Source organism: Petromyzon marinus, chromosome 31, assembly GCF_048934315.1.
Source record: "Petromyzon marinus isolate PM22_M1 ecotype Great Lakes invasive population chromosome 31, UKy_Petmar_22M1.pri1.0, whole genome shotgun sequence".
In the NCBI taxonomy this organism is placed as follows: Eukaryota; Metazoa; Chordata; class Hyperoartia; order Petromyzontiformes; family Petromyzontidae; genus Petromyzon; species Petromyzon marinus.
In genome coordinates this window covers 6,636,358-6,659,278 of record NC_133697.1, presented here as the reverse complement: position 1 = coordinate 6,659,278, position 22,921 = coordinate 6,636,358, and the positions used below count along the sequence as shown (strand labels likewise).

The window sequence follows — 22,921 nt, the reverse complement described above, 5'->3', positions numbered from 1 at the left end:
GCAGAAAGAGGCGCCATGGTGGATAGATGATGTTAGCTACCTCGCCTGGTATGCAGGAGGTCGTGTGTTAGATCCCGACCCTGACGCCTGACCGTGTATTTGGAGTTTGCATGCTCTGCCCGTGATCGCGTGGATCTTTCTCCAGGTCCGCGGGTTTTTTCCCTCCACATTTAGAATCAACATCACCCGTTAAGAGTATTTGGCTGCTATACATTTCCACGTGATATAAGACACTTCGTTGAGATATCATTTTTGGCCAAGTCGCTACTGAAAAACACCTATCTATTTAGCTCAGTGGGGCCTTAGCTGGTAAAAAAAAGTAATGAGGAACACGTGGATCAGAGAACAAAATCGAGTTGGAGGCATCATAGTGTATGCAACAGTGGATAGATTATGGCAGATGGACCACGGTAATTATGAAGTAAAACTTGAGGAGCTTCGAATCAGTGAGCCACTGTTGGACAATGCTGCCACCTACTGTAGGAAGTAGATAATGAGACGTGGGCCCTTTCAGCGGTTGCCACGGCTATATTTTGGCTTCGGTGTCATCGTCTCAAAGTCGCATCGACACCTCGAGGGATGAGTTTCGCAAAAACCAGAACGGCCCTCGGAACCGCCTTGTCCACAACCGAGCGAGCGGCTGCGCAAGCGAATTGCGTCGCGGGTGAATCTCGTTTCATTTTCACAGCTGTGCACGCGCGGGCGCCACGATACGTGTGGGTGGGCGGGTGGCACTGTGAGTTCTGTGCAAAGCAATGGAAAATTATTCGTCATTTATTTTTCGGGTCCGGCGAAATGTAGAAATGATCTGGCCAAATTATTTTTGTTGCAGCGAAACGTCGTAAATTGTCACGTGGTGTCGAAGCATTGAACGCACTTATTTATTCATGTAATAATTATGATGATTCATGATTGTAACAATTCTCACCACCTATGGTTAGTTGACGCGACGTTGTGGCTTAACAACTGCGTCAAGCATCTGCAGGAAGATCCGAGAAGCCTGAATTAAATCCTTAAAGTCAGAACCGACGCGGTACGTTAAGAACTGGACAATACGACCACCAAATCTTACCGCAAATTGATCTGATTTTTTAAAGAGGCGAGTGGGGAGGGGGGTGATGTCATGTATTCACACACCTCCATCATCACCGATGCTCCTGAGAGGTCAATGTATTAAAAAAATCTCTGCTCCAGGTGAGGCTCGAACTCACAACCTCGGCATAGCCATGACAAGTACTGCCTTATAAGTACCGCGCGCTAACCGGTTGCGCCACTGGAGCATTGAGATGCCCTGTGAGTGTAGTGACCTCTTAAAAGTGTCTACAGAAGAATGGCACGGATGAGAGATAATCTGTGAGAGAGCGGTGGCACAATGGTTAGCACGCTGCTATTCGAGCTTGGCGACCAGAGATTCGAGTCCCCGCTCACGGCTATCAACACCAGTGACGATTATGTTCATGAGTCCTTGCGACTTCCCTAGGTGGACTCAGCCTCAAATGAGTGCCTGGTGCGATGTGTAACCATCGCCATTGGGGAGACAAAGGCGGCCAGGTGTGGTGCTCGCCACCCACCCTTCCGTGTGTCGTCCCGGCCTTAATAGGTGCGACTGTGAAGCTCTCTTTTCAGAAGCGACCTGGCCATCACAAATGATAGCTGGACGAAGTGGTTTATCACGTGGAAATGTATAGCAGCCAAATATTCTAAGCGCATGTTGGTTCTAAATTTGCAGGGCGAACCAAGAGGACCCGGAGAAAAATCCACGCCACCACGGGAAGAGCATGCAGACTCCGAATACACCGCAGGCGTCAGGGTCGGGATCGAACACCCACGACCTCCAGCACTATGACCTCGCCAACGCGGCAGAGCCGAATAATAATTCCCACCATCAAATCGAGCTGCGGTTAGGGACGCGACGTTGTGGCTTAATACCTGCGTCAAGCATCTGCAGGAAGATCTGAGAAGCCAGAATTTAATATTGGAAGGTCAGAACCTCCGTGGTAAGTTAAGAACTGGACAATACATCCACCATGCATTCTGCAAATCAAACCGCAGATCGATCTGAAATTTAAAGTGGCGAGTGTGGGGGGGGAGGGGGGTGATGTCACGTGTTTCCACACCTCCACAATTACGGATGCCCCTTAGATGTTAATTAGATTTAAAAAAATCTCTGCTCCACGTGAGGCTCGAACTCACAACCTCGGCATAGCCAGGGCAAGTACTGCCTTATAAGTACCGCGCGCTAACCGGTTGCGCCACTGGAGCATTGAGATGCCCTGTGAGTGTAGTGACCTCTTAAAAGTGTCTACAGAAGAATGGCACGGATGAGAGATAATCTGTGAGAGAGCGGTGGCACAATGGTTAGCACGCTGCTCTTCGAGCCTGGCGACCAGGGATTCGAGTCCCCGCTCACGGCTATCAACACCAGTGACAATTATGTTAATGAGTCCTTGCGACTTCCCTAGGTGGACTCCGCCTCAAATGAGTGCCTGGTGCGATGTGTAACCATCGCCATTGGGGAGACAAAGTCGGCCAGGTGTGGTGCTAGCCACCCACCCCTCCGTGTGTCGTCCCGGCCTTAATAGGTGCGACTGTGAAGCTCTATTTTTATAAGCGACCTGGCCATCACAAATGACAGCTCAACGACGTAGTTTATCACTTGGAAATTTATAGCAGCCAAATATTCTAAGCGCATTTTGATTCTAAATTTTCGGGGCAAAACCGGAGGACCCGGTGAAAAATCCACGCCAACAAGGGGAGAGCATGCAGACTCCGAATATACCGCAGGCGTCAGGGTCGGGATCGAACCAACGACCTCCTAATTCTCACCACCATATCGAGCAGCAGTTATGGACGCGATGTTGTGGTTTAAGATCTGCGTCAAGCATCTTCAGGAAGATCCGAGAAGCCCGAATGAAATTTTGAAAGTCAGAACCGGCGTGGTAAGTTAAGAACTGGACAATACATCTGTAGTGGCCTTATTGACGTCGGAGACTGTTCTTTGGAGGCAACACGTATTTATTACAGACGCTTCGATTACAGTGGCGAATCTGATACTTGAAGAGGTAACGGCCTCTTCACCCGTACTCTATAGAGGGAACGTTCCCCGAGCTTTAGCCCACGCCTGCCCTCTGGTTCCCTCTATCCTGGTCCTATCTCAGGAGGCTGTCTGACCTGGCCCAGCGTGGGCGCAGGTCCCGATCACCAGCCACACGAGTCCGGCCCTCAGAAGGATATCTGGCCTCGCGGCTCTGGTGTCGCACCCTGGCTTGCTTTGCCCGGCACTCAAAAGGACAGCGGGACAACGGAGTTCCAGGGTCTAGCTAGTTGATCTTCTTTCTTCACTGGCTCTTCATCTTGCTTGAGTCGAACTGCCTCTCAGCTCTCCGGGTCCCAACTTTTATACAGTCCTTCACTGAGGGGTGGGGCTGGGAGGGATCACAGCGTCCCCCACAGCCCCCCAGGTTGGTGGCCGAAGCGGACGTGTTTGTGGCCACCGCCCTACAACCGCGTGTCACCCTGCGTAACACCTCTACACATCCACCATGCTTTCTGTAAATCTCACCGCAGATCGATCTGAAATTTAAAGTGGCGAGTGTGTGTGGGGGGGCGGTGGGTGATGTCATGTGTTTCCACACCTCCACAATTACGGATGCCCCTTAGATGTTAATTAAATAAAAAAGCCCTTTGCTCCAGGTGAGGCTCGAACTCACAACCTCGGCATAGCCAGGGCAAGTACTGCCTTATAAGTACCGCGCGCTAACCGGTTGCGCCACTGGAGCATTGAGATGCCCTGTGAGTGTAGTGACCTCTTAAAAGTGTCTACAGAAGAATGGCACGGATGAGAGATAATCTGTGAGAGAGCGGTGGCACAATGGTTAGCACGCTGATCTTTGAGTTTGGCGACCAGGGATTCGAGTTCCCGCTCACGGCTATCAACACCAGTGACGATTATGTTAATGAGTCCTTGCGACTTCCCTAGGTGGACTCCGCCTCAAATGAGTGTCTGGTGGGATGTGTAACCATCGTCATTGGGGAGATAAAGGCGGACAGGTGTGGTGCTAGCCACCCACCCCTCCGTGTGTCATCCCGGCCTTAATAGGTGCGACTGTGAAGCTCTATTTTGAGAAGCGACCTGGCCATAACAAATGACAGCTGGACGAAGTGGCTTATCACGTGGAAATGAATAGCAGCCAAATATTCTAAGCGCATTTTGATTCTGAATTTGCAGGGCAAACCCTGAGGACCCGGAGACAAATCCACGCCACCACGGGGAGAGCATGCAGACTCGGAATATACTGCATGCGTCAGGGTCGGGATCGAACACCCATGACCTCGAGCACAGCAGGCGAGGTAGTAAACATCTCGCCACCGCGGCGTGAGCCGAATAAGACTTCTCACCACCATATCGAGCAGCAGTTATGGACGCGATGTTGTGGTTTAAGAACTGCGTCAAGCATCTTCAGGAAGATCCGAGAAGCCAGAATTATTTTTTTAAAGTCAGAACCGGCTTGGTAAGTTAAGAACTGGACAATACATTTGTAGTGGCCTTATTGACGTCGGAGACTGTTCTTTGGAAGCAACACGTATTTATTACAGACGCTTCAATTACAGTGGCGAATCTGATACTTGAAGAGGTAACGGCCTCTTCACTCGTACTCTATAGAGGGAACGTTCCCCGAGCTTTAGCCCACGCTAGCTCCCTGGTTCCCTCTATCCTGGTCCTCTCTCAGGAGGCTGTCTGACCTGGCACAGCGTGGGCGCAGGTCCCGATCACCAGCCACACGAGTGGGGCCCTCAAAAGGACATCGGGCCTCGTGGCTCTGGTGTCGCACCCCCTGGCTTGCTTTGCCCGGCCCTCAAAATGACAGCGGGACAACGGAATTCCAGGGTCTAGCTAGTCGATCTTCTTTCTTCACTGGCTCTTCATCTTGCTTGAGAGTCGAACTCCCTCTCAGCTCTTCGGGTCCCACCTTTTATACAGTCCCTCACTGAGGGGTGGGGCTGGGAGGGATCACAGCGTCCCCCACGGCCCCCCAGGGTGGTGGCTTCAGCGGACGTGTTTGTGGCCACCGACCTACAACCGCGTGTCACCCTGCAGTAACACCTCTACACATCCACCATGCTTTCTGCAAATCTCACCGCAGATCGATCTCAAATTTAAAGTGGCGAGTGTGTGTGGGGGGGGCGGTGGATGATGTCATGTCTTTCCACACCTCCACAATTAAAAAACCTCTGCTCCAGGTGAGGCTCGAACTCACAACCTCGGCATAGCCAGGGCAAGTACTGCCTTATAAGTACCGCGCGCTAACCGGTTGCGCCACTGGAGCATTGAGATGCCCTGTGAGTGTAGTGACCTCTTAAAAGTGTCTACAGAAGAATGGCACGGATGAGAGATAATCTGTGAGAGAGCGGTGGCACAATGGTTAGCACGCTGCTCTTCGAGCCTGGCGACCAGGGATTCGAGTCCCCGCTCACGGCTATCAACACCAGTGACAATTATGTTAATGAGTCCTTGCGACTTCCCTAGGTGGACTCCGCCTCAAATGAGTGCCTGGTGCGATGTGTAACCATCGCCATTGGGGAGACAAAGTCGGCCAGGTGTGGTGCTAGCCACCCACCCCTCCGTGTGTCGTCCCGGCCTTAATAGGTGCGACTGTGAAGCTCTATTTTTATAAGCGACCTGGCCATCACAAATGACAGCTCAACGACGTAGTTTATCACTTGGAAATTTATAGCAGCCAAATATTCTAAGCGCATTTTGATTCTAAATTTTCGGGGCAAAACCGGAGGACCCGGTGAAAAATCCACGCCACCAAGGGGAGAGCATGCAGACTCCGAATATACCGCAGGCGTCAGGGTCGGGATCGAACCAACGACCTCCTAATTCTCACCACCATATCGAGCAGCAGTTATGGACGCGATGTTGTGGTTTAAGATCTGCGTCAAGCATCTTCAGGAAGATCCGAGAAGCCCGAATGAAATTTTGAAAGTCAGAACCGGCGTGGTAAGTTAAGAACTGGACAATACATCTGTAGTGGCCTTATTGACGTCGGAGACTGTTCTTTGGAAGCAACACGTATTTATTACAGACGCTTCAATTACAGTGGCGAATCTGATACTTGAAGAGGTAACGGCCTCTTCACTCGTACTCTATAGAGGGAACGTTCCCCGAGCTTTAGCCCACGCTAGCTCCCTGGTTCCCTCTATCCTGGTCCTCTCTCAGGAGGCTGTCTGACCTGGCACAGCGTGGGCGCAGGTCCCGATCACCAGCCACACGAGTGGGGCCCTCAAAAGGACATCGGGCCTCGTGGCTCTGGTGTCGCACCCCCTGGCTTGCTTTGCCCGGCCCTCAAAATGACAGCGGGACAACGGAATTCCAGGGTCTAGCTAGTCGATCTTCTTTCTTCACTGGCTCTTCATCTTGCTTGAGAGTCGAACTCCCTCTCAGCTCTTCGGGTCCCACCTTTTATACAGTCCCTCACTGAGGGGTGGGGCTGGGAGGGATCACAGCGTCCCCCACGGCCCCCCAGGGCGGTGGCTTCAGCGGACGTGTTTGTGGCCACCGACCTACAACCGCGTGTCACCCTGCCGTAACACCTCTACACATCCACCATGCTTTCTGCAAATCTCACCGCAGATCGATCTCAAATTTAAAGTGGCGAGTGTGTGGGGGGGGCGGTGGATGATGTCATGTCTTTCCACACCTCCACAATTACGGATGCCCCTTAGATGTTAATTAAATAAAAGAGCCCTTTGCTCCAGGTGAGGCTCGAACTCACAACCTCGGCATAGCCAGGGCAAGTACTGCCTTATAAGTACCGCGCGCTAACCGGTTGCGCCACTGGAGCATTGAGATGCCCTGTGAGTGTAGTGACCTCTTAAAAGTGTCTACAGAAGAATGGCACGGATGAGAGATAATCTGTGAAAGAGCGGTGGCACAATGGTTAGCACGCTGATCTTTGAGCTTGGCGACCAGGGATTCGAGTCCCCGCTCACGGCTATCAACACCAATGACGATTATGTTAATGAGTCCTTGCGACTTCCCTAGGTGGACTCCGTCTCAAATGAGTGTCTGGTGCGATGTGTAACCATCGTCATTGGGGAGACAAAGGCGGCCAGGTGTGGTGCTAGCCACCCACCCCTCCGTGTGTCATCCCGGCCTTAATAGGTGTGACTGTGAAGCTCTATTTTGAGAAGCGACCTGGCCATCACAAATGACAGCTTGACGAAGTGGCTTATCACGTGGAAATGAATAGCAGCCAAATATTCTAAGCGCATTTTGATTCTGAATTTGCAGGGCAAACCCTGAGGACCCGGAGACAAATCCACGCCACCACGGGGAGAGCATGCAGACTCGGAATATACTGCATGCGTCAGGGTCGGGATCGAACACCCATGACCTCGAGCACAGCAGGCGAGGTAGTAAACATCTCGCCACCGCGGCGTGAGCCGAATAAGACTTCTCACCACCATATCGAGCAGCAGTTATGGACGCGATGTTGTGGTTTAAGAACTGCGTCAAGCATCTTCAGGAAGATCCGAGAAGCCAGAATTATTTTTTTAAAGTCAGAACCGGCTTGGTAAATTAAGAACTGGACAATACATTTGTAGTGGCCTTATTGACGTCGGAGACTGTTCTTTGGAAGCAACACGTATTTATTACAGACGCTTCAATTACAGTGGCGAATCTGATACTTGAAGAGGTAACGGCCTCTTCACTCGTACTCTATAGAGGGAACGTTCCCCGAGCTTTAGCCCACGCTAGCTCCCTGGTTCCCTCTATCCTGGTCCTCTCTCAGGAGGCTGTCTGACCTGGCACAGCGTGGGCGCAGGTCCCGATCACCAGCCACACGAGTGGGGCCCTCAAAAGGACATCGGGCCTCGTGGCTCTGGTGTCGCACCCCCTGGCTTGCTTTGCCCGGCCCTCAAAATGACAGCGGGACAACGGAATTCCAGGGTCTAGCTAGTCGATCTTCTTTCTTCACTGGCTCTTCATCTTGCTTGAGAGTCGAACTCCCTCTCAGCTCTTCGGGTCCCACCTTTTATACAGTCCCTCACTGAGGGGTGGGGCTGGGAGGGATCACAGCGTCCCCCACGGCCCCCCAGGGTGGTGGCTTCAGCGGACGTGTTTGTGGTCACCGACCTACAACCGCTTGTCACCCTGCCGTAACACCTCTACACATCCACCATGCTTTCTGTAAATCTCACCGCAGATCGATCTGAAATTTAAAGTGGCGAGTGTGTGTGGGGGGGCGGTGGGTGATGTTATGTGTTTCCACACCTCCACAATTACGGATGCCCCTTAGATGTTAATTAAATAAAAAAGCCCTTTGCTCCAGGTGAGGCTCGAACTCACAACCTCGGCATAGCCAGGGCAAGTACTGCCTTATAAGTACCGCGCGCTAACCGGTTGCGCCACTGGAGCATTGAGGTGCCCTGTGAGTGTAGTGACCTCTTAAAAGTGTCTACAGAAGAATGGCACGGATGAGAGATAATCTGTAAGAGAGCGGTGGCACAATGGTTAGCACGCTGATCTTTGAGCTTGGCGACCAGGGATTCGAGTCCCCGCTCACGGCTATCAACACCAGTGACGATTATGTTAATGAGTCCTAGGTCGACTCAGCCTCAAATTAGTGCCTGGTGCGATGTGTAACCATCGCTATTGGAGAGATAAAGGCGGCCAGGTGTGGTGCTAGCTACCCACCCGTCCGTGTGTTATCCCGGCCTTAATAGGTGCGACTGTGAAGCTTTTTTTTCGAAGCGACCTGTCCATCACAAATGATAGCTCAACGAAGTGGCTTATCACGTGGAAATTTATAGCAGCCAAATATTCTAAGCACATGTTGGTTCTAAATTTGCAGGGCAAACCCGGAGGATCCGGAGAAAAATCTACGCCACCACGGGAAGAGCATGCAGACTCCGAATACACCGCAGGCGTCAGGGTCGGGATCGAACCCACGATCTCCAGCACTATCACCTCGCCAACACGGCAGAGCCGAATAATAATTCCCACCATCAAATCGAGCAGCGGTTAGGGACGCGACGTTGTGGCTTAACAACTGCGTCAAGCATCTGCAGGAAGATCTGAGAAGCCAGAATTTAATTTTGGAAGGTCAGAACCTGCGTGGTAAGTTAAGAACTGGACAATACATCCACCATGCATTCTGCAAATCAAACCGCAGATCGATCTGAAATTTAAAGTGGCGAGTGTGGGGGGGAGGGGGGGTGATGTCACGTGTTTCCACACCTCCATCATCACCGATGCTCCTGAGAGGTCAATTGAATAAAAAAAATCTCTGCTCCAGGTGAGGCTCGAACTCACAACCTCGGCATAGCCAGGGCAAGTACTGCCTTATAAGTACCGCGCGCTAACCGGTTGCGCCACTGGAGCATTGAGATGCCCTGTTAGTGTAGTGACCTCTTAAAAGTGTCTACAGAAGAATGGCACGGATGAGAGATAATCTGTGAGAGAGCGGTGGCACAATGGTTAGCACTCTGCTCTTCGAGCCTGGCGACCAGGGATTCGAGTCCCCGCTCACGGCTATCAACACCAGTGACGATTATGTTAATGACTATTTGCGACTTCCCTAGGTGGACTCAGCCTTAAATTAGTGCCTGGTGCGATGTGTAACCATCGCTACTGTGGAGACAAAGGCGGCCAGGTGTGGTGCTAGCCACCCACCCCTCCGTGTGTCGTCCCGGCCTTAATAGGTGCGACTGTGAAGCTCTATTTTTAGAAGCAACCTGCCCATCACAAATGATAGCTCAACGACGTAGTTTATCACTTGGAAATTCATAGCAGCCAAATATTCTAAGCGCATTTTGATTAAAAAAAAAATTCGGGGCAAAACCGGAGAACCCGGAGAAAAATCCACGCCACCACGAGGAGAGCATGCAGACTCCAAAAATATACCGCAGGCGTCAGGGTCGGGATCGAACACCCACGACCTCCAGCACAGCAGGCGAGGTAGTAAACATCTCGCCACCGCGGCGTGAGCCGAATAAGAATTCTCACCACCATATCGAGCAGCGGTTAGGGACGCGACCTTGTGGCTTAATAACTGCGTCAAGCATTTCCACACCTCCACAATTACGGATGCCCCTTAGGTGTTAATTAAATAAAAAGCCCGTCTGCTCCAGGTGAGGCTCGAACTCACAACCTCGGCATAGCCAGGGCAAGTACTGCCTTATAAGTACCGCGCGCTAACCGGTTGCGCCACTGGAGCATTGAGCTGATTTGTGAGTGTAGTGACCTCTTAAAAGTGGTTAAACGAGAATGGCACGGAAGAGAGATCATTTTTGAGAGAGAGAGAACGGTAGCACAATGGTCAGCACGCTGCGCTTCGAGCCTGGCGATTCCAGGCGTGGTGCTAGCCACCCTCGTAATGGCATTAATAGGTGTTAGCAAACAGCACTTGCCCCAACAGTCTGTGTGTGTGAGACAGAGGTGTACGCTTGCAAATGCACCGAGAGACACATACTGAGAGAGAGAGAGGACCCAGAGTTTCAGAGAACGAACGCAAGTCCAGGACATGAGTTTGACTCTGGATAAAAGGTGTGCAAAAAGTGTAAGAGGTAAAACGAACAAAATAAACACATTTTTACTTGACCAGGTAAGGCCCACCGAGCTATCCATCTCTCTTTCATATGCGACCAGGCCACTAACGACGGAGCAGCAGCCAACACTGCCTTATCACGTGGACATTTACAGCAGCCAAATACGCTGAGCGCACGTTGATTCTAAATGTGGAGGGGGGACATGAGAGCACCCGGAGAAAAATCCACGCCACCACTGGGAGAGAGACACGGAAACTCCAGGTATACAACAGGCGTCAGGGTCGGGATCGCACCGAGGACCTCCTGCATACCAGGCGAGGCAGATAACATCTCCTAGCCACCGTAGCATTGGGAATTTGGCTGGACACGTCCCTTGAAGGGTTGATAGGAAGGTGTGGAATTACCCCCCCCACCTACCACCCCACACCTCCCCGAATCCCCGGGGACTCGGTCTCGGGTGTGTGGGACGAGAGTTGTGAATTTCATCTTCCCCGGCCACGATGCCCCCCTCACCCCCAGTGCGGTGCGCGAGCGGCCCCTGCTGGTCAGCTCCACCCGAGACACGTTGGTGGTTCTCGGCGTCCCGTTTTGACAGGCGCAGCCCCTGCAAGTGACGGCTCACGCCACTGCTGGCGGAAGGGCGTCCACTAGAGGGAGCACTTTCCGTCTGTCTTCCTCTTTGTCTGTCTCTCTGGTTATCGAAAGAGACGGTGCACTGAGGCCACTATTCCACGATCGCCTAGACGTTTTGGAAGACCCACGTCTTACCCCACCGCAAGCGACCTGCTGGCCATCGACTGAAGTGCAGCGATATACGGCGATGGTCCAGATGTCTTATGATCCCACCAAAAACGTATTACTTACAAAAATATCAAATTTTAGATAATTAAATGCGGGTCACAAGACATCTGGACCACGCTGGGTCCACTGCTGGGTGGTTAGAGGAGGGCCTTGGCGCGGTGCGGTGGGGCTGAGGCTGAATTCAGGAAACGGGCACCGTCGTTTTAAGTGCCGCTCCGGGAGGTCGCATGGCACCGGCGACCTCTGGAATGCACGTCCAGGCTGCTGAGCCATCGGTGTAGAACACTACACCCGCTGCTGCGCGTGGTCCAAAAAGAGACGCAGGCATAGAAGAAGGAGAAACGAGAGCTGAGCAGTGTGCCGCGGTGGCGAGATGTTAACTCCATCGCCTGGTATGCAGGAGGTCGTGAGTTCAATCCCGACCCTGACGCCCGCTGTACACATTTGGAGTTGGCATGTGCTCTCTCGCCCCCGAGGTCGAGACCAACGATGGAGCGGCAGCCAAAAAGGGGCTTAGTGCGTGGAAATGTACAACAGCAAAGTTCTCCACACGTGTGTTGGTGATTCGACGTGTGGAGGTGAGCTGGAAACCCGTAGGGACACGGAGAAAAAAATCCACGTGGCCACGGGGAGAGAGAGAGAGACATGCAAACTCTAAATATTCAGCAGACGTCAGGGTCGGGATCGGGATCTGGATCGAACCCACGATCTCCTGCATACCAGGCGCTGGAGATAACATCTCGGCACAGCGCCACCCATAAGCAAGGCAACACGCCCGAGAGGACATACATCGCGGAGATGGAGCGATGGAATCAGCTCGCGCTGGGGGAGGAGGGGGATCGTGAGATCACATCGCATGACCTTGAGAGATGACGGCAATGGATTGGCGGAGGCTTTCATCCAGCGGTGGATTGATTATGCCTGATGATGGTAATGGGCATTCGTTCAGCCGTGGCTGTAAAATAGCCAATAATCATGATAAGAGATATTTTATTCGTGATTATAATCATTCATTGATGGTGGAGAGTGTGCGCGTCATGTACATCGCGAGAGGGAATTGCACCAAAAACAATGTGACGACGACGATGACGACGCATCCGAACAAATCGATTCGCCGATGTTGTGTCGTTAGCTTGTGGGTCAACAATAGTCGGAGTGTGGAATGCGCTGAGCTCGCAGAATCCAAGAGCCAATGGTGGGGGGGGGAGGGACGAGGGGGGAGGGGCGCGGTGGGGAGACGCCCCTCCCCGCAACCCGCCCCACCCCCACCCTAATCAGCTGATGACCGACACCCCCAAGACGACCATCACCTACACCGCTTGGCATTGCCATCATCGCGACATCACCAGCAGCACGGGCAGCACCGCCACCGCTCGTATCGCCATCACCGCGACATCGCTAGCATCGCCATCGCAACCATCACTCACGCCACTAACATCACCACCACAGCGACATCGCCAATAAATATTAATAAAATATCAATTACATAATTGCAACTCCCTTCCCCCGCCCCTCGAATCAGCCAGGGCACCAATAACAACGGCCGCCAGTCGCTACTGAGTGGCGCTGATGTTAAACCACAGTGCTTGTGCCAGGCTAGGTGCACCTTGAGCACACGTGAAGTGTCTGAGGCTTTCTGCTGGCAGGAGGTCACTGGACAAAGTGACAGACCCAGCTGAAACGGGGTTGACTGATTGCGACGACTGGCAGATGCGCCACCTGTGCTCCCCACTCTGCCAACTCGCGGCGCTTTATCCGCCCGCCGCTCCGCTCGTTGTTGTGAGCGTCGCCCCCCCCCACCCCCCAACGCAGATCAGCCGTTTATGCGACCACGAGTACACGAATTATCGTCTCGCTGAGGTTTGAGTCGAATGCACGAATCCACGCCTCTCTCCGCCTCCCACGTCAAACTCTCTCCCCGATTGCATTCCGCGGCGGAGTCAACACACCCGCCACTCACAGCGGCGCGCTGTTAGCCGACGGGACTCACGGGGCCCTCGCCGGACGGGACGACGCTGCTGTTGTTAGAGTTGGTGGTGGTGAACTTGGTGGTAGCGGTGGTGGTGGTGGTGGGGTTTCTGGTGGAGTTGCTGGTGGTGGAGTTTTTGGTGAAGTTGGTGGTGGTGGTGGTGGAGTTTCTGGTGAAGTTGGTGGTGGTGGAGTTACTGGTGAAGTTGTTTGTGGTGGAGTTTCTGGTGAAGTTGGTGGTGGAGTTGCTGGTGAAGTTGTTTGTGGTGGAGTTTCTGGTGAAGTTGGTGGTGGAGTTGCTGGTGAATTTGTTTGTGGTGGAGTTTCTGGTGAAGTTGGTGGTGGAGTTGCTGGTGAAGTTGGTGGGGGTGGCGTTTCCGGTGAATTCGGTGGTCATCTTGGATTATGGAGCTTCAGGTGGTGGCCGTGAGAAGGTGGATCGAGGAGAATTCGCGTTTCTTCACTCCTCCCGTGTGCAATAAACTAATGTGAGTGACGCCGACGCGGGATGATTGGTGGGCTTACAGCTACATTCACTCACACGGGGTGGGCTTCATTGATTTTCTCAGTGATTAAGGCACCGTAATGGGAACCACGGCCATCGCGAGATGTATACTGGATGTGGGTGTGCCGCATGCTGACATATGTTCTCGGTAACCGCTCGTCTCGAGTTGATGGCATGTGATTGGCTGGCATAGCGAGAGGTGCACTGGTTGGGGGGTTGTGGAGGATTTGGACATTTCCTCCATACCTGAACGTCGCGATTTAATCTGTCGTGAATTTGATGAGCCTTCCAAGAAAAAAAATAACATCACCATTCGTAAATGGGCGATATACTTTGACCTTCGTGGAAAAAAACGAGGTTTCTTGTAATGCTCATTGAGTCTCTTGACTCGTTTTCCAGGAGGGGTCCTGCCACGTGGCAATGTTTGTTCCATTCTGAAAGAACATTGCTCGCGTTAGGGGTCATGGTTAGCGTTCGTTAAGAATGTGTGTGTGGGGGGGGGGGGGTATGGCTGGTTAATATTCTTCTTTATTTCGTATGGCTTATGGAGCTGTAGAGAAACAGCCACACTTTCACATTCAGGTGGTCCAGCCAGTTACCTACGGCAGGAGCAGCGGTGTGTTGGTATCTTCCTCGCCTGGTATGCAAGGAGGTCGGGGATTCGATCCCGACCCTAACGCCTGGATGTTTATTTCTTTCTCCGGGTCCTCCACATTCAGAAGCATGCATCTCGAGTATTTCAGATAATTTTGCTGCTAGAAATGTCCAAAATGATAAGCCACTTGATTGAGCTATCAATGGTGGCCATGTCGCTACTGAAAAATAAGTTGAAACCTCAGTTGGCTTTGCCTGGTAGGATCGGGATTGTTGAGTTTTTTTCTTCTATGTTTTTCGGGGTGATTTGTTTTCCTTTCTCGTACTTTGCACTCCTACTATGTGTTTGTGCTGTTTGGTGTTGTCACGTTCTTGCCCACCCCGACTGGACATCTGTGTAGTGGAGTACGAAGGTGTGTTGTGGAAACTGCACGATTGCATGATCACACGGACAGTGTGGGTTATCTAGGGTCAGCCTGTGGAGAAGGCGAAAACAGTGTGGGTCGTTTCGATTTAAAGCTTTCGTGACTGCAAGGATTCATCTTCTTTGGTTCTTTTGGTAAAGTCACGTAGAATGAGAATAAAATAATAAATTGATAAAATAAAATAACACAATAATATTCTCACGACGTTTCGGCCACAACACAAGCGGCCTTCATCAGGTGAAGGGACGAGACTGTCTGGAGGACAGCGCTGGAGTCACGTGACTTTACCGAAAGAACCAAAGAAGAAAAAGTGTGGGCCGTGTTAGGACAGCCAGGTGCAAAGGCTGGGATGAGGAGGTAACGGTTGGGCGAATTAAGCCAGAGGATCAGCAACGGTTGTGATTGGTTGGTACTGTTGCCGGGGTTGGAGAGGCGTCGAGAAGTCTGGCGAGAAACAGGTGCGATGGTCACGCGGAGCGCCGGTTGAGACGCGGGTTAATTAATTGGGGGTGTAATGAGAGCGGGTATAAGAGCGGGAGTCGGAGTCAACAGAAGGAGGTGGTTGAATGGTGAAGAGCTTGGAGATGGGTTGAAGTTGAAGAGCTTAGGGGAGCTGGAGTGGGAAGTTGGAGTTGGGAGCTGGACAAGGAAGACGTGGAGTTTGGAAACAGAGTTTGGAAACAGAGTTTGGAAACAGAGTTTGGAGACAGAGTGGGAAATGGAGTTGGAACAGAGTGTGAAGCAAGACGACGAAGTAGTTAGCAGTGGAGAAAGCGTAGCGATAGCGGAGTTGAAGATGCTGTGTGCGGAGTGTGCGAAGTCGCTGTGTGCGAAGACGCTGTGTACGGAGTTGCTGAACGGGGAGTCGCTGAGTGCGAAGCAAGTGAACTGATAGTGGGGAGACAAAGGTGGTGAGCAAGATGAGCGGAGCACGGCGAGCGAGCCGTGGTGACCAGGATACTGTGGAGTGTGGAGGACATGTTGAATGTTGCAAATAAAGCGGTGTATGAAGAAAGACAGAAGTTGTCCGCGTAAAGTCGAACACTACATCTGTGAAAAACAGAGCTTCATAACTCATCGGATCCCTCCAGTGTAAATGCAACATTCTGATTCTGTATCGCTGCGATGTCTCCTTCGTATGTGTGGATCGGTCGTTATATAATAATTATTATTATGTAAATTACGTCTCTGCCCCCCCCCCCACCTGCCCTGTCTGGTTGACTCAGGCACGCGGCCCAGCTCAAGGTGATGTTCGTCGGGGGGCTTAACCAGCGCGAGGATTACCACATCGAGGAGGGCGAGGAGGTAATCCACGGCGGAGGGGGGTGGTGGGAGGGGGGGTAGATCGTTTCATCAGAGGGTGGGGGGGGGTGAACCCCCACCCCACCCCCCGTCTACTGAAGGCGAAGCCCTCCCAAGTACGGCGAGATGTTAACTCCATCGCCTGGTATGAAGGAGGTCGTGGGTTCGATCCCGAGCCTGACGACGCCTGCTGTATATTTGGAGTTTGCGTCTCTCTCTCTCTCATCATCATCATCTCTCCGGGTTTTCCCTCCACGTTTAGAATCGACATCACGCGTTTAGTTTGTTTGGCTGTTTTGAATGTCCACATGATTAGTCACTTCGTTGACCTATCATCTGTGATAGCCAGGTCGCTTCTGAAATAGAGCTAGATAGCGCAGTGATCCTTACCTGGTAAAAAAATATATATATAGTTCAGTTAGAGTACATTCTTGAAAATATTGGTAGAAAACTGATTTCATGCATTCATAAATAAATAAGAAACATTGTGAATGAGTGATTTGATTTTCGAAGCAAAATGTTTCACGTCTAAACTACCAGAGCTCGGAATTGGAATTCAGCTCCTGTACACGTTCTTTACATACATCTTGCCATCGTACGCGAGGATGGAATAAACATTAGTAACCCACACCCAACTGAACTTGCAAAGGACATTGAGACGCACGGGAGGATACCTGAGAGAGAGCGAGAGCGCGAGAGGAAAGCGAGTGAGAGAATTGTGCAGTGAGTGGAAGAGAGGGAGTGGATTCCGGAGGAGTCGCGCACCCTGCAAGGCGGCGTTCTTCATCGCAAGGCCCGCGGTCCACTGGCGGCCCCTGGCGGCCTTTAGTGCGGCCCCTGACGTGCGGAGCCGCCGACAGTCTACGACGAGCGACACCATCGCCCATCACCTTCACCCTGATGCTGTCAAACCACAACAATGGTTTCAAATGTGTGGCGGCCCTCACGCTGCTGATCTCTTAGCGGCGACAGTAGTAGCCCCCCCCCCTCCACTTAAAATTGTGTGAAGAACACTGCTGTAGAACTTAGTGAAGAACACTGCTCTAGAACTTAGTGAAGAACACTGCTCTAGAACTTAATGAAGAGGACTGCTGTAGAACTTAGTGAAGAACACTGCTCTAGAACTTAGTGAAGAACACTGCTCTAGAACTTAGTGAAGAACACTGCTGTAGAACTTAGTGAAGAACACTGCTCTAGAACTTAGTGAAGAACACTGCTCTAGAACTTAGTGAAGAACACTGCTCTAGAACTTAGTGAAGAACACTGCTCTAGAACTTAGTGAAAAACACTGCTGTAGAACTTAGTGAAGAACACTGCTCTAGAACTGAGTGAAAAACACTGCTCTAGAACTTGTGAAGAAAACTGCTCTCGAACTTAGTGAAGAACACTGCTGTAGAACTTAGTGAAGAACACTGCACTAGAACTTAGTGAAGAACAATGCTCTAGAACTTAGTGAAGAACACTGCTCTAGAACTTAGTGAAGAACACTGCTCTAGAACTTAGTGAAGAACACTGCTCTAGAACTTAGTGACGAACACTGCTCTAGAACTTAGTGAAGAAGACTGTTATAGAACTTAGTGAAGAACACTGTTCTAGAAATTAGTGAAGAGCACTGCCCTAGAACTTAGTGAAGAACACTGCTCTAGAACTTAGTGAAGAACACTGCTTTAGAAATTAGTGAAGAACACTGCTGTAGAACTTAGTGAAGAACACTGCTCTAGAACTTAGTGAAAAACACTGCTCTAGAACTTAGTGAAGAACACTGCTCTAGAACTTAGTGCACTGCTATAGAACTTAGTGAAGAACACTGCTGTAGAACTTAGTGAAGATCACAGCTCTAGAATTTAGTGAAGAACACTGCTCTAGAACTTAGTGAAGACCACTGCTCTAGAACTTAGTGAAGAACACTGCTGTAGAACTTAGTGAAGATCATGGCTCTAGAACTTAGTGAAGAACACTGCTGTAGAACTTAGTGAAGATCACGGCTCTAGAACTTAGTGAAGAACACTGCTGTAGAACTTAGTGAAGAACACTGCTCTAGAACTTAGTGAAGAACACTGCCCTAGAACTGAGTGAAGACCACTGCTTTACAACTTAGTGAAGAACACTGCTCTAGAAATTAGTGAAGAAAACTGCTCTAGAACTTAGTGAAGAACACTGCCTTAGAACTTAGTGAAGAACACTACAGTAGAACTTAGTTAAGAACACTGCTCTAGAACTGAGTGAAAAACACTGCTCTAGAACTGAGTGAAGAACACTGCTTTAGAACTTAGTTAAGAACACTGCTGTAGAACTTAGAGAAGAACACTGCTCTAGAACTAAGTGAAGAACACTGCTGTAGAACTTAGTGAAGAACACTGCTCTAGAACTTAGTGAAGAACATTGCTCTAGAACTTAGTGAAGAACACTGCTGTAGAACTTAGTGAAGAGCACTGCTCTAGAACTGAGTGAAAAACACTGCTCTCGAACTTAGTGAATAACACTGCTCTAGAACTGAGTGAAGAACACTGCTCTAGAACTTAGTGAAGAACACTGCTCTAGAACTCAGTGCACTGCTATAGAACTCAGTGAAGAACACTGCTCTAGAACTGAGTGAAGAACACTGCTCTAGAACTGAGTGAAGAACACTGCTCTAGAACATAGTGAAGAACACTGCTGTAGAACTTAGTGAAGAACACTGCTCTAGAACTTAGTGAAGAACACTGCCATAGAACTTAGTGAAGAACACTGCTCTAGAACGTAGTGAAGAACACTGCTCTAGAACTTAGTGAAGATCACTGCTCTAGAACTCAGGGAAGAACACTGCTCTAGAACTTAGTGCACTGCTATAGAACTTAGTGAAGAACACTGCTGTAGAACTTAGTGAAGATCACGGCTCTAGAATTTAGTGAAGAACACTGCTCTAGAACTTAGTGAAGACCACTGCTCTAGAACTTAGTGAAGAACACTGCTGTAGAACTTAGTGAAGATCACGGCTCTAGAACTTAGTGAAGAACACTGCTGTAGAACTTAGTGAAGATCACGGCTCTAGAACTTTGTGAAGAACACTGCTCTAAAACTTATTGAAGAACACTGCTCTAGAACTTAGCGAAGAACACTGCTCTAGAACTTAGTGAAGAACACTGCTCTAGAACTGAGTGAAGAACACTGCTGTATAACTTAGTGAAGAACACTGCTCTAGAACATAGTGAAGAACACTGCTGTAGAACTTAGTGAAGAACACTGCTCTAGAACTGAGTGAAGAACACTGCTGTAGAACTTAGTGAAGAACACTGCTCTAGAACTTAGTGAAGAACACTGCCATAGAACTTAGTGAAGAACACTGCTCTAGAACGTAGTGAAGAACACTGCTCTAGAACTTAGTGAAGATCACTGCTCTAGAACTCATGGAAGAACACTGCTCTAGAACTTAGTGCACTGCTATAGAACTTAGTGAAGAACACTGCTGTAGAACTTAGTGAAGATCACGGTTCTAGAATTTAGTGAAGAACACTGCTCTAGAACTTAGTGAAGACCACTGCTCTAGAACTTAGTGAAGAACACTGCTGTAGAACTTAGTGAAGATCACGGCTCTAGAACTTAGTGAAGAACACTGCTGTAGAACTTAGTGAAGATCACGGCTCTAGAACTTTGTGAAGAACACTGCTCTAGAACTTATTGAAGAACACTGCTCTAGAACTTAGTGAAGAACACTGCTCTAGAACTTAGTGAAGAACACTGCTCTAGAACTTATTGAAGAACACTGCTCTAGAACTTAGTGAAGAACACTGCTCTAGAACTTAGTGAAGAACACTGCTATAGAACTTAGTGAAGAACACTGCTCTGGAACTTAGTGAAGAACACTGCCCTAGAACTGAGTGAAGAACACTGCTCTACAACTTAGTGAAGAACACTGCTCTAGAACTTAGTGAAGAACACTGCTCTAGAACTTAGTGAAGAACACTGCCTTAGAACTTAGTGAAGAACACTACTGTAGAACTTAGTTAAGAACACTGCTCTAGAACTGAGTGAAAGACACTGCTCTAGAACTGAGTGAAGAACACTGCTTTAGAACTTAGTGAAGAACGCTGCTGTAGAACTTAGTGAAGAACACTGCTCTAGAACTTAGTGAAGAACACTGCTGTAGAACTTAGTGAAGAACACTGCTCTAGAACTTAGTGAAGAAAACTGCTCTAGAACTTAGTGAAGATCACTACTCTAGAACTCAGTGAAGAACACTGCTCTAGAACTTAGTGCACTGCTATAGAACTTGGTGAAGAACACTGCTCTAGAACGTAGTGAAGAACACTGCTCTAGAACTTTGTGAAGATCACTGCTCTAGAACTCAGAGAAGAACACTGCTCTAGAACTTAGTGCACTGCTATAGAACTTAGTGAAGAACACTGCTGTAGAACTTAGTGAAGATCACGGCTCTAGAATTTAGTGAAGAACACTGCTCTAGAACTTACTGAAGACTACTGCTCTAGAACTTAGTGAAGAACACTGCTGTAGAACTTAGTGAAGATCACGGCTCTGGAACTTAGTGAAGAACACTGCTCTAGAACGTAGTGAAGATCACGGCTCTAGAACTTAGTGAAGAACACTGCTGTAGAACTTAGTGAAGATCACGGCTCTAGAACTTAGTGAAGAACACTGCTCTAGAACTTATTGAAGAACACTGCTCTAGAACTTAGTGAAGAACACTGCTCTAGAACTTAGTGAAGAACACTGCTATAGAACTTAGTGAAGAACACTGCTCTAGAACTTAGTGAAGAACACTGCCCTAGAACTGAGTGAAGAACACTGCACTACAACTTAGTGAAGAACACTGCTCTAGAACTTAGTGAAGAACACTGCTCTAGAACTTAGTGAAGAACACTGCCTTAGAACTTAGTGAAGAACACTACTGTAGAACTTAGTTAAGAACACTGCTCTAGAACTGAGTGAAAAACACTGCTCTAGAACTGAGTGAAGAACACTGCTCTAGAACTTAGTGAAGAACACTGCTCTAGAACTCAGTGCACTGCTATAGAACTCAGTGAAGAACACTGCTCTAGAACTGAGTGAAGAACACTGCTCTAGAACTGAGTGAAGAACACTGCTCTAGAACATAGTGAAGAACACTGCTGTAGAACTTAGTGAAGAACACTGCTCTAGAACTTAGTGAAGAACACTGCCATAGAACTTAGTGAAGAACACTGCTCTAGAACGTAGTGAAGAACACTGCTCTAGAACTTAGTGAAGATCACTGCTCTAGAACTCAGGGAAGAACACTGCTCTAGAACTTAGTGCACTGCTATAGAACTTAGTGAAGAACACTGCTGTAGAACTTAGTGAAGATCACGGCTCTAGAATTTAGTGAAGAACACTGCTCTAGAACTTAGTGAAGACCACTGCTCTAGAACTTAGTGAAGAACACTGCTGTAGAACTTAGTGAAGATCACGGCTCTAGAACTTAGTGAAGAACACTGCTGTAGAACTTAGTGAAGATCACGGCTCTAGAACTTTGTGAAGAACACTGCTCTAAAACTTATTGAAGAACACTGCTCTAGAACTTAGCGAAGAACACTGCTCTAGAACTTAGTGAAGAACACTGCTCTAGAACTGAGTGAAGAACACTGCTGTATAACTTAGTGAAGAACACTGCTCTAGAACATAGTGAAGAACACTGCTGTAGAACTTAGTGAAGAACACTGCTCTAGAACTGAGTGAAGAACACTGCTGTAGAACTTAGTGAAGAACACTGCTCTAGAACTTAGTGAAGAACACTGCCATAGAACTTAGTGAAGAACACTGCTCTAGAACGTAGTGAAGAACACTGCTCTAGAACTTAGTGAAGATCACTGCTCTAGAACTCATGGAAGAACACTGCTCTAGAACTTAGTGCACTGCTATAGAACTTAGTGAAGAACACTGCTGTAGAACTTAGTGAAGATCACGGTTCTAGAATTTAGTGAAGAACACTGCTCTAGAACTTAGTGAAGACCACTGCTCTAGAACTTAGTGAAGAACACTGCTGTAGAACTTAGTGAAGATCACGGCTCTAGAACTTAGTGAAGAACACTGCTGTAGAACTTAGTGAAGATCACGGCTCTAGAACTTTGTGAAGAACACTGCTCTAGAACTTATTGAAGAACACTGCTCTAGAACTTAGTGAAGAACACTGCTCTAGAACTTAGTGAAGAACACTGCTCTAGAACTTATTGAAGAACACTGCTCTAGAACTTAGTGAAGAACACTGCTCTAGAACTTAGTGAAGAACACTGCTATAGAACTTAGTGAAGAACACTGCTCTGGAACTTAGTGAAGAACACTGCCCTAGAACTGAGTGAAGAACACTGCTCTACAACTTAGTGAAGAACACTGCTCTAGAACTTAGTGAAGAACACTGCTCTAGAACTTAGTGAAGAACACTGCCTTAGAACTTAGTGAAGAACACTACTGTAGAACTTAGTTAAGAACACTGCTCTAGAACTGAGTGAAAGACACTGCTCTAGAACTGAGTGAAGAACACTGCTTTAGAACTTAGTGAAGAACGCTGCTGTAGAACTTAGTGAAGAACACTGCTCTAGAACTTAGTGAAGAACACTGCTGTAGAACTTAGTGAAGAACACTGCTCTAGAACTTAGTGAAGAAAACTGCTCTAGAACTTAGTGAAGATCACTACTCTAGAACTCAGTGAAGAACACTGCTCTAGAACTTAGTGCACTGCTATAGAACTTGGTGAAGAACACTGCTCTAGAACGTAGTGAAGAACACTGCTCTAGAACTTTGTGAAGATCACTGCTCT

General features: G+C 49.2%; 1 protein-coding gene and 8 non-coding genes across 11 annotated transcripts in view; 1 reads left to right on the top strand and 8 right to left on the bottom strand.

Moving 5' to 3' along the window:
- The window catches only part of HAAO (3-hydroxyanthranilate 3,4-dioxygenase), a 47,030-nt gene that overhangs the window by 4,801 nt on the left and 19,308 nt on the right, over positions 1–22,921 (top strand). The window contains exons 3-5 of one of the 3 annotated variants that reach the window (XM_032963774.2): positions 1,730–1,997; positions 8,862–9,127; positions 16,077–16,155. In XM_032963774.2, the coding sequence (XP_032819665.1) occupies positions 16,099–16,155 (57 nt within the window). In that variant the 5' untranslated portion in view covers positions 1,730–1,997; positions 8,862–9,127; positions 16,077–16,098. Of the gene's footprint in view, positions 1–1,729; positions 1,998–7,291; positions 7,581–8,861; positions 9,128–13,215; positions 13,815–16,076; positions 16,156–22,921 lie in introns of those variants that run through there. The other 2 variants (XM_032963776.2, XM_032963771.2) reach the window with 2 other exon arrangements.
- Positions 1,187–1,280, bottom strand: TRNAI-UAU (transfer RNA isoleucine (anticodon UAU)). The gene is made up of 2 exons: positions 1,243–1,280; positions 1,187–1,222 (listed from the first exon to the last, which is right to left on the bottom strand). It is a non-coding gene; the product is annotated as a tRNA-Ile (tRNA).
- Positions 2,169–2,262, bottom strand: TRNAI-UAU (transfer RNA isoleucine (anticodon UAU)). Its single transcript has 2 exons — positions 2,225–2,262; positions 2,169–2,204 (listed from the first exon to the last, which is right to left on the bottom strand). It is a non-coding gene; the product is annotated as a tRNA-Ile (tRNA).
- TRNAI-UAU (transfer RNA isoleucine (anticodon UAU)) lies at positions 3,686–3,779 on the bottom strand. The gene is made up of 2 exons: positions 3,742–3,779; positions 3,686–3,721 (listed from the first exon to the last, which is right to left on the bottom strand). It is a non-coding gene; the product is annotated as a tRNA-Ile (tRNA).
- TRNAI-UAU (transfer RNA isoleucine (anticodon UAU)) lies at positions 5,234–5,327 on the bottom strand. The gene is made up of 2 exons: positions 5,290–5,327; positions 5,234–5,269 (listed from the first exon to the last, which is right to left on the bottom strand). It is a non-coding gene; the product is annotated as a tRNA-Ile (tRNA).
- TRNAI-UAU (transfer RNA isoleucine (anticodon UAU)) lies at positions 6,755–6,848 on the bottom strand. Its single transcript has 2 exons — positions 6,811–6,848; positions 6,755–6,790 (listed from the first exon to the last, which is right to left on the bottom strand). It is a non-coding gene; the product is annotated as a tRNA-Ile (tRNA).
- Positions 8,332–8,425, bottom strand: TRNAI-UAU (transfer RNA isoleucine (anticodon UAU)). Its single transcript has 2 exons — positions 8,388–8,425; positions 8,332–8,367 (listed from the first exon to the last, which is right to left on the bottom strand). It is a non-coding gene; the product is annotated as a tRNA-Ile (tRNA).
- Positions 9,298–9,391, bottom strand: TRNAI-UAU (transfer RNA isoleucine (anticodon UAU)). The gene is made up of 2 exons: positions 9,354–9,391; positions 9,298–9,333 (listed from the first exon to the last, which is right to left on the bottom strand). It is a non-coding gene; the product is annotated as a tRNA-Ile (tRNA).
- On the bottom strand, positions 10,133–10,226 carry TRNAI-UAU (transfer RNA isoleucine (anticodon UAU)). The gene is made up of 2 exons: positions 10,189–10,226; positions 10,133–10,168 (listed from the first exon to the last, which is right to left on the bottom strand). It is a non-coding gene; the product is annotated as a tRNA-Ile (tRNA).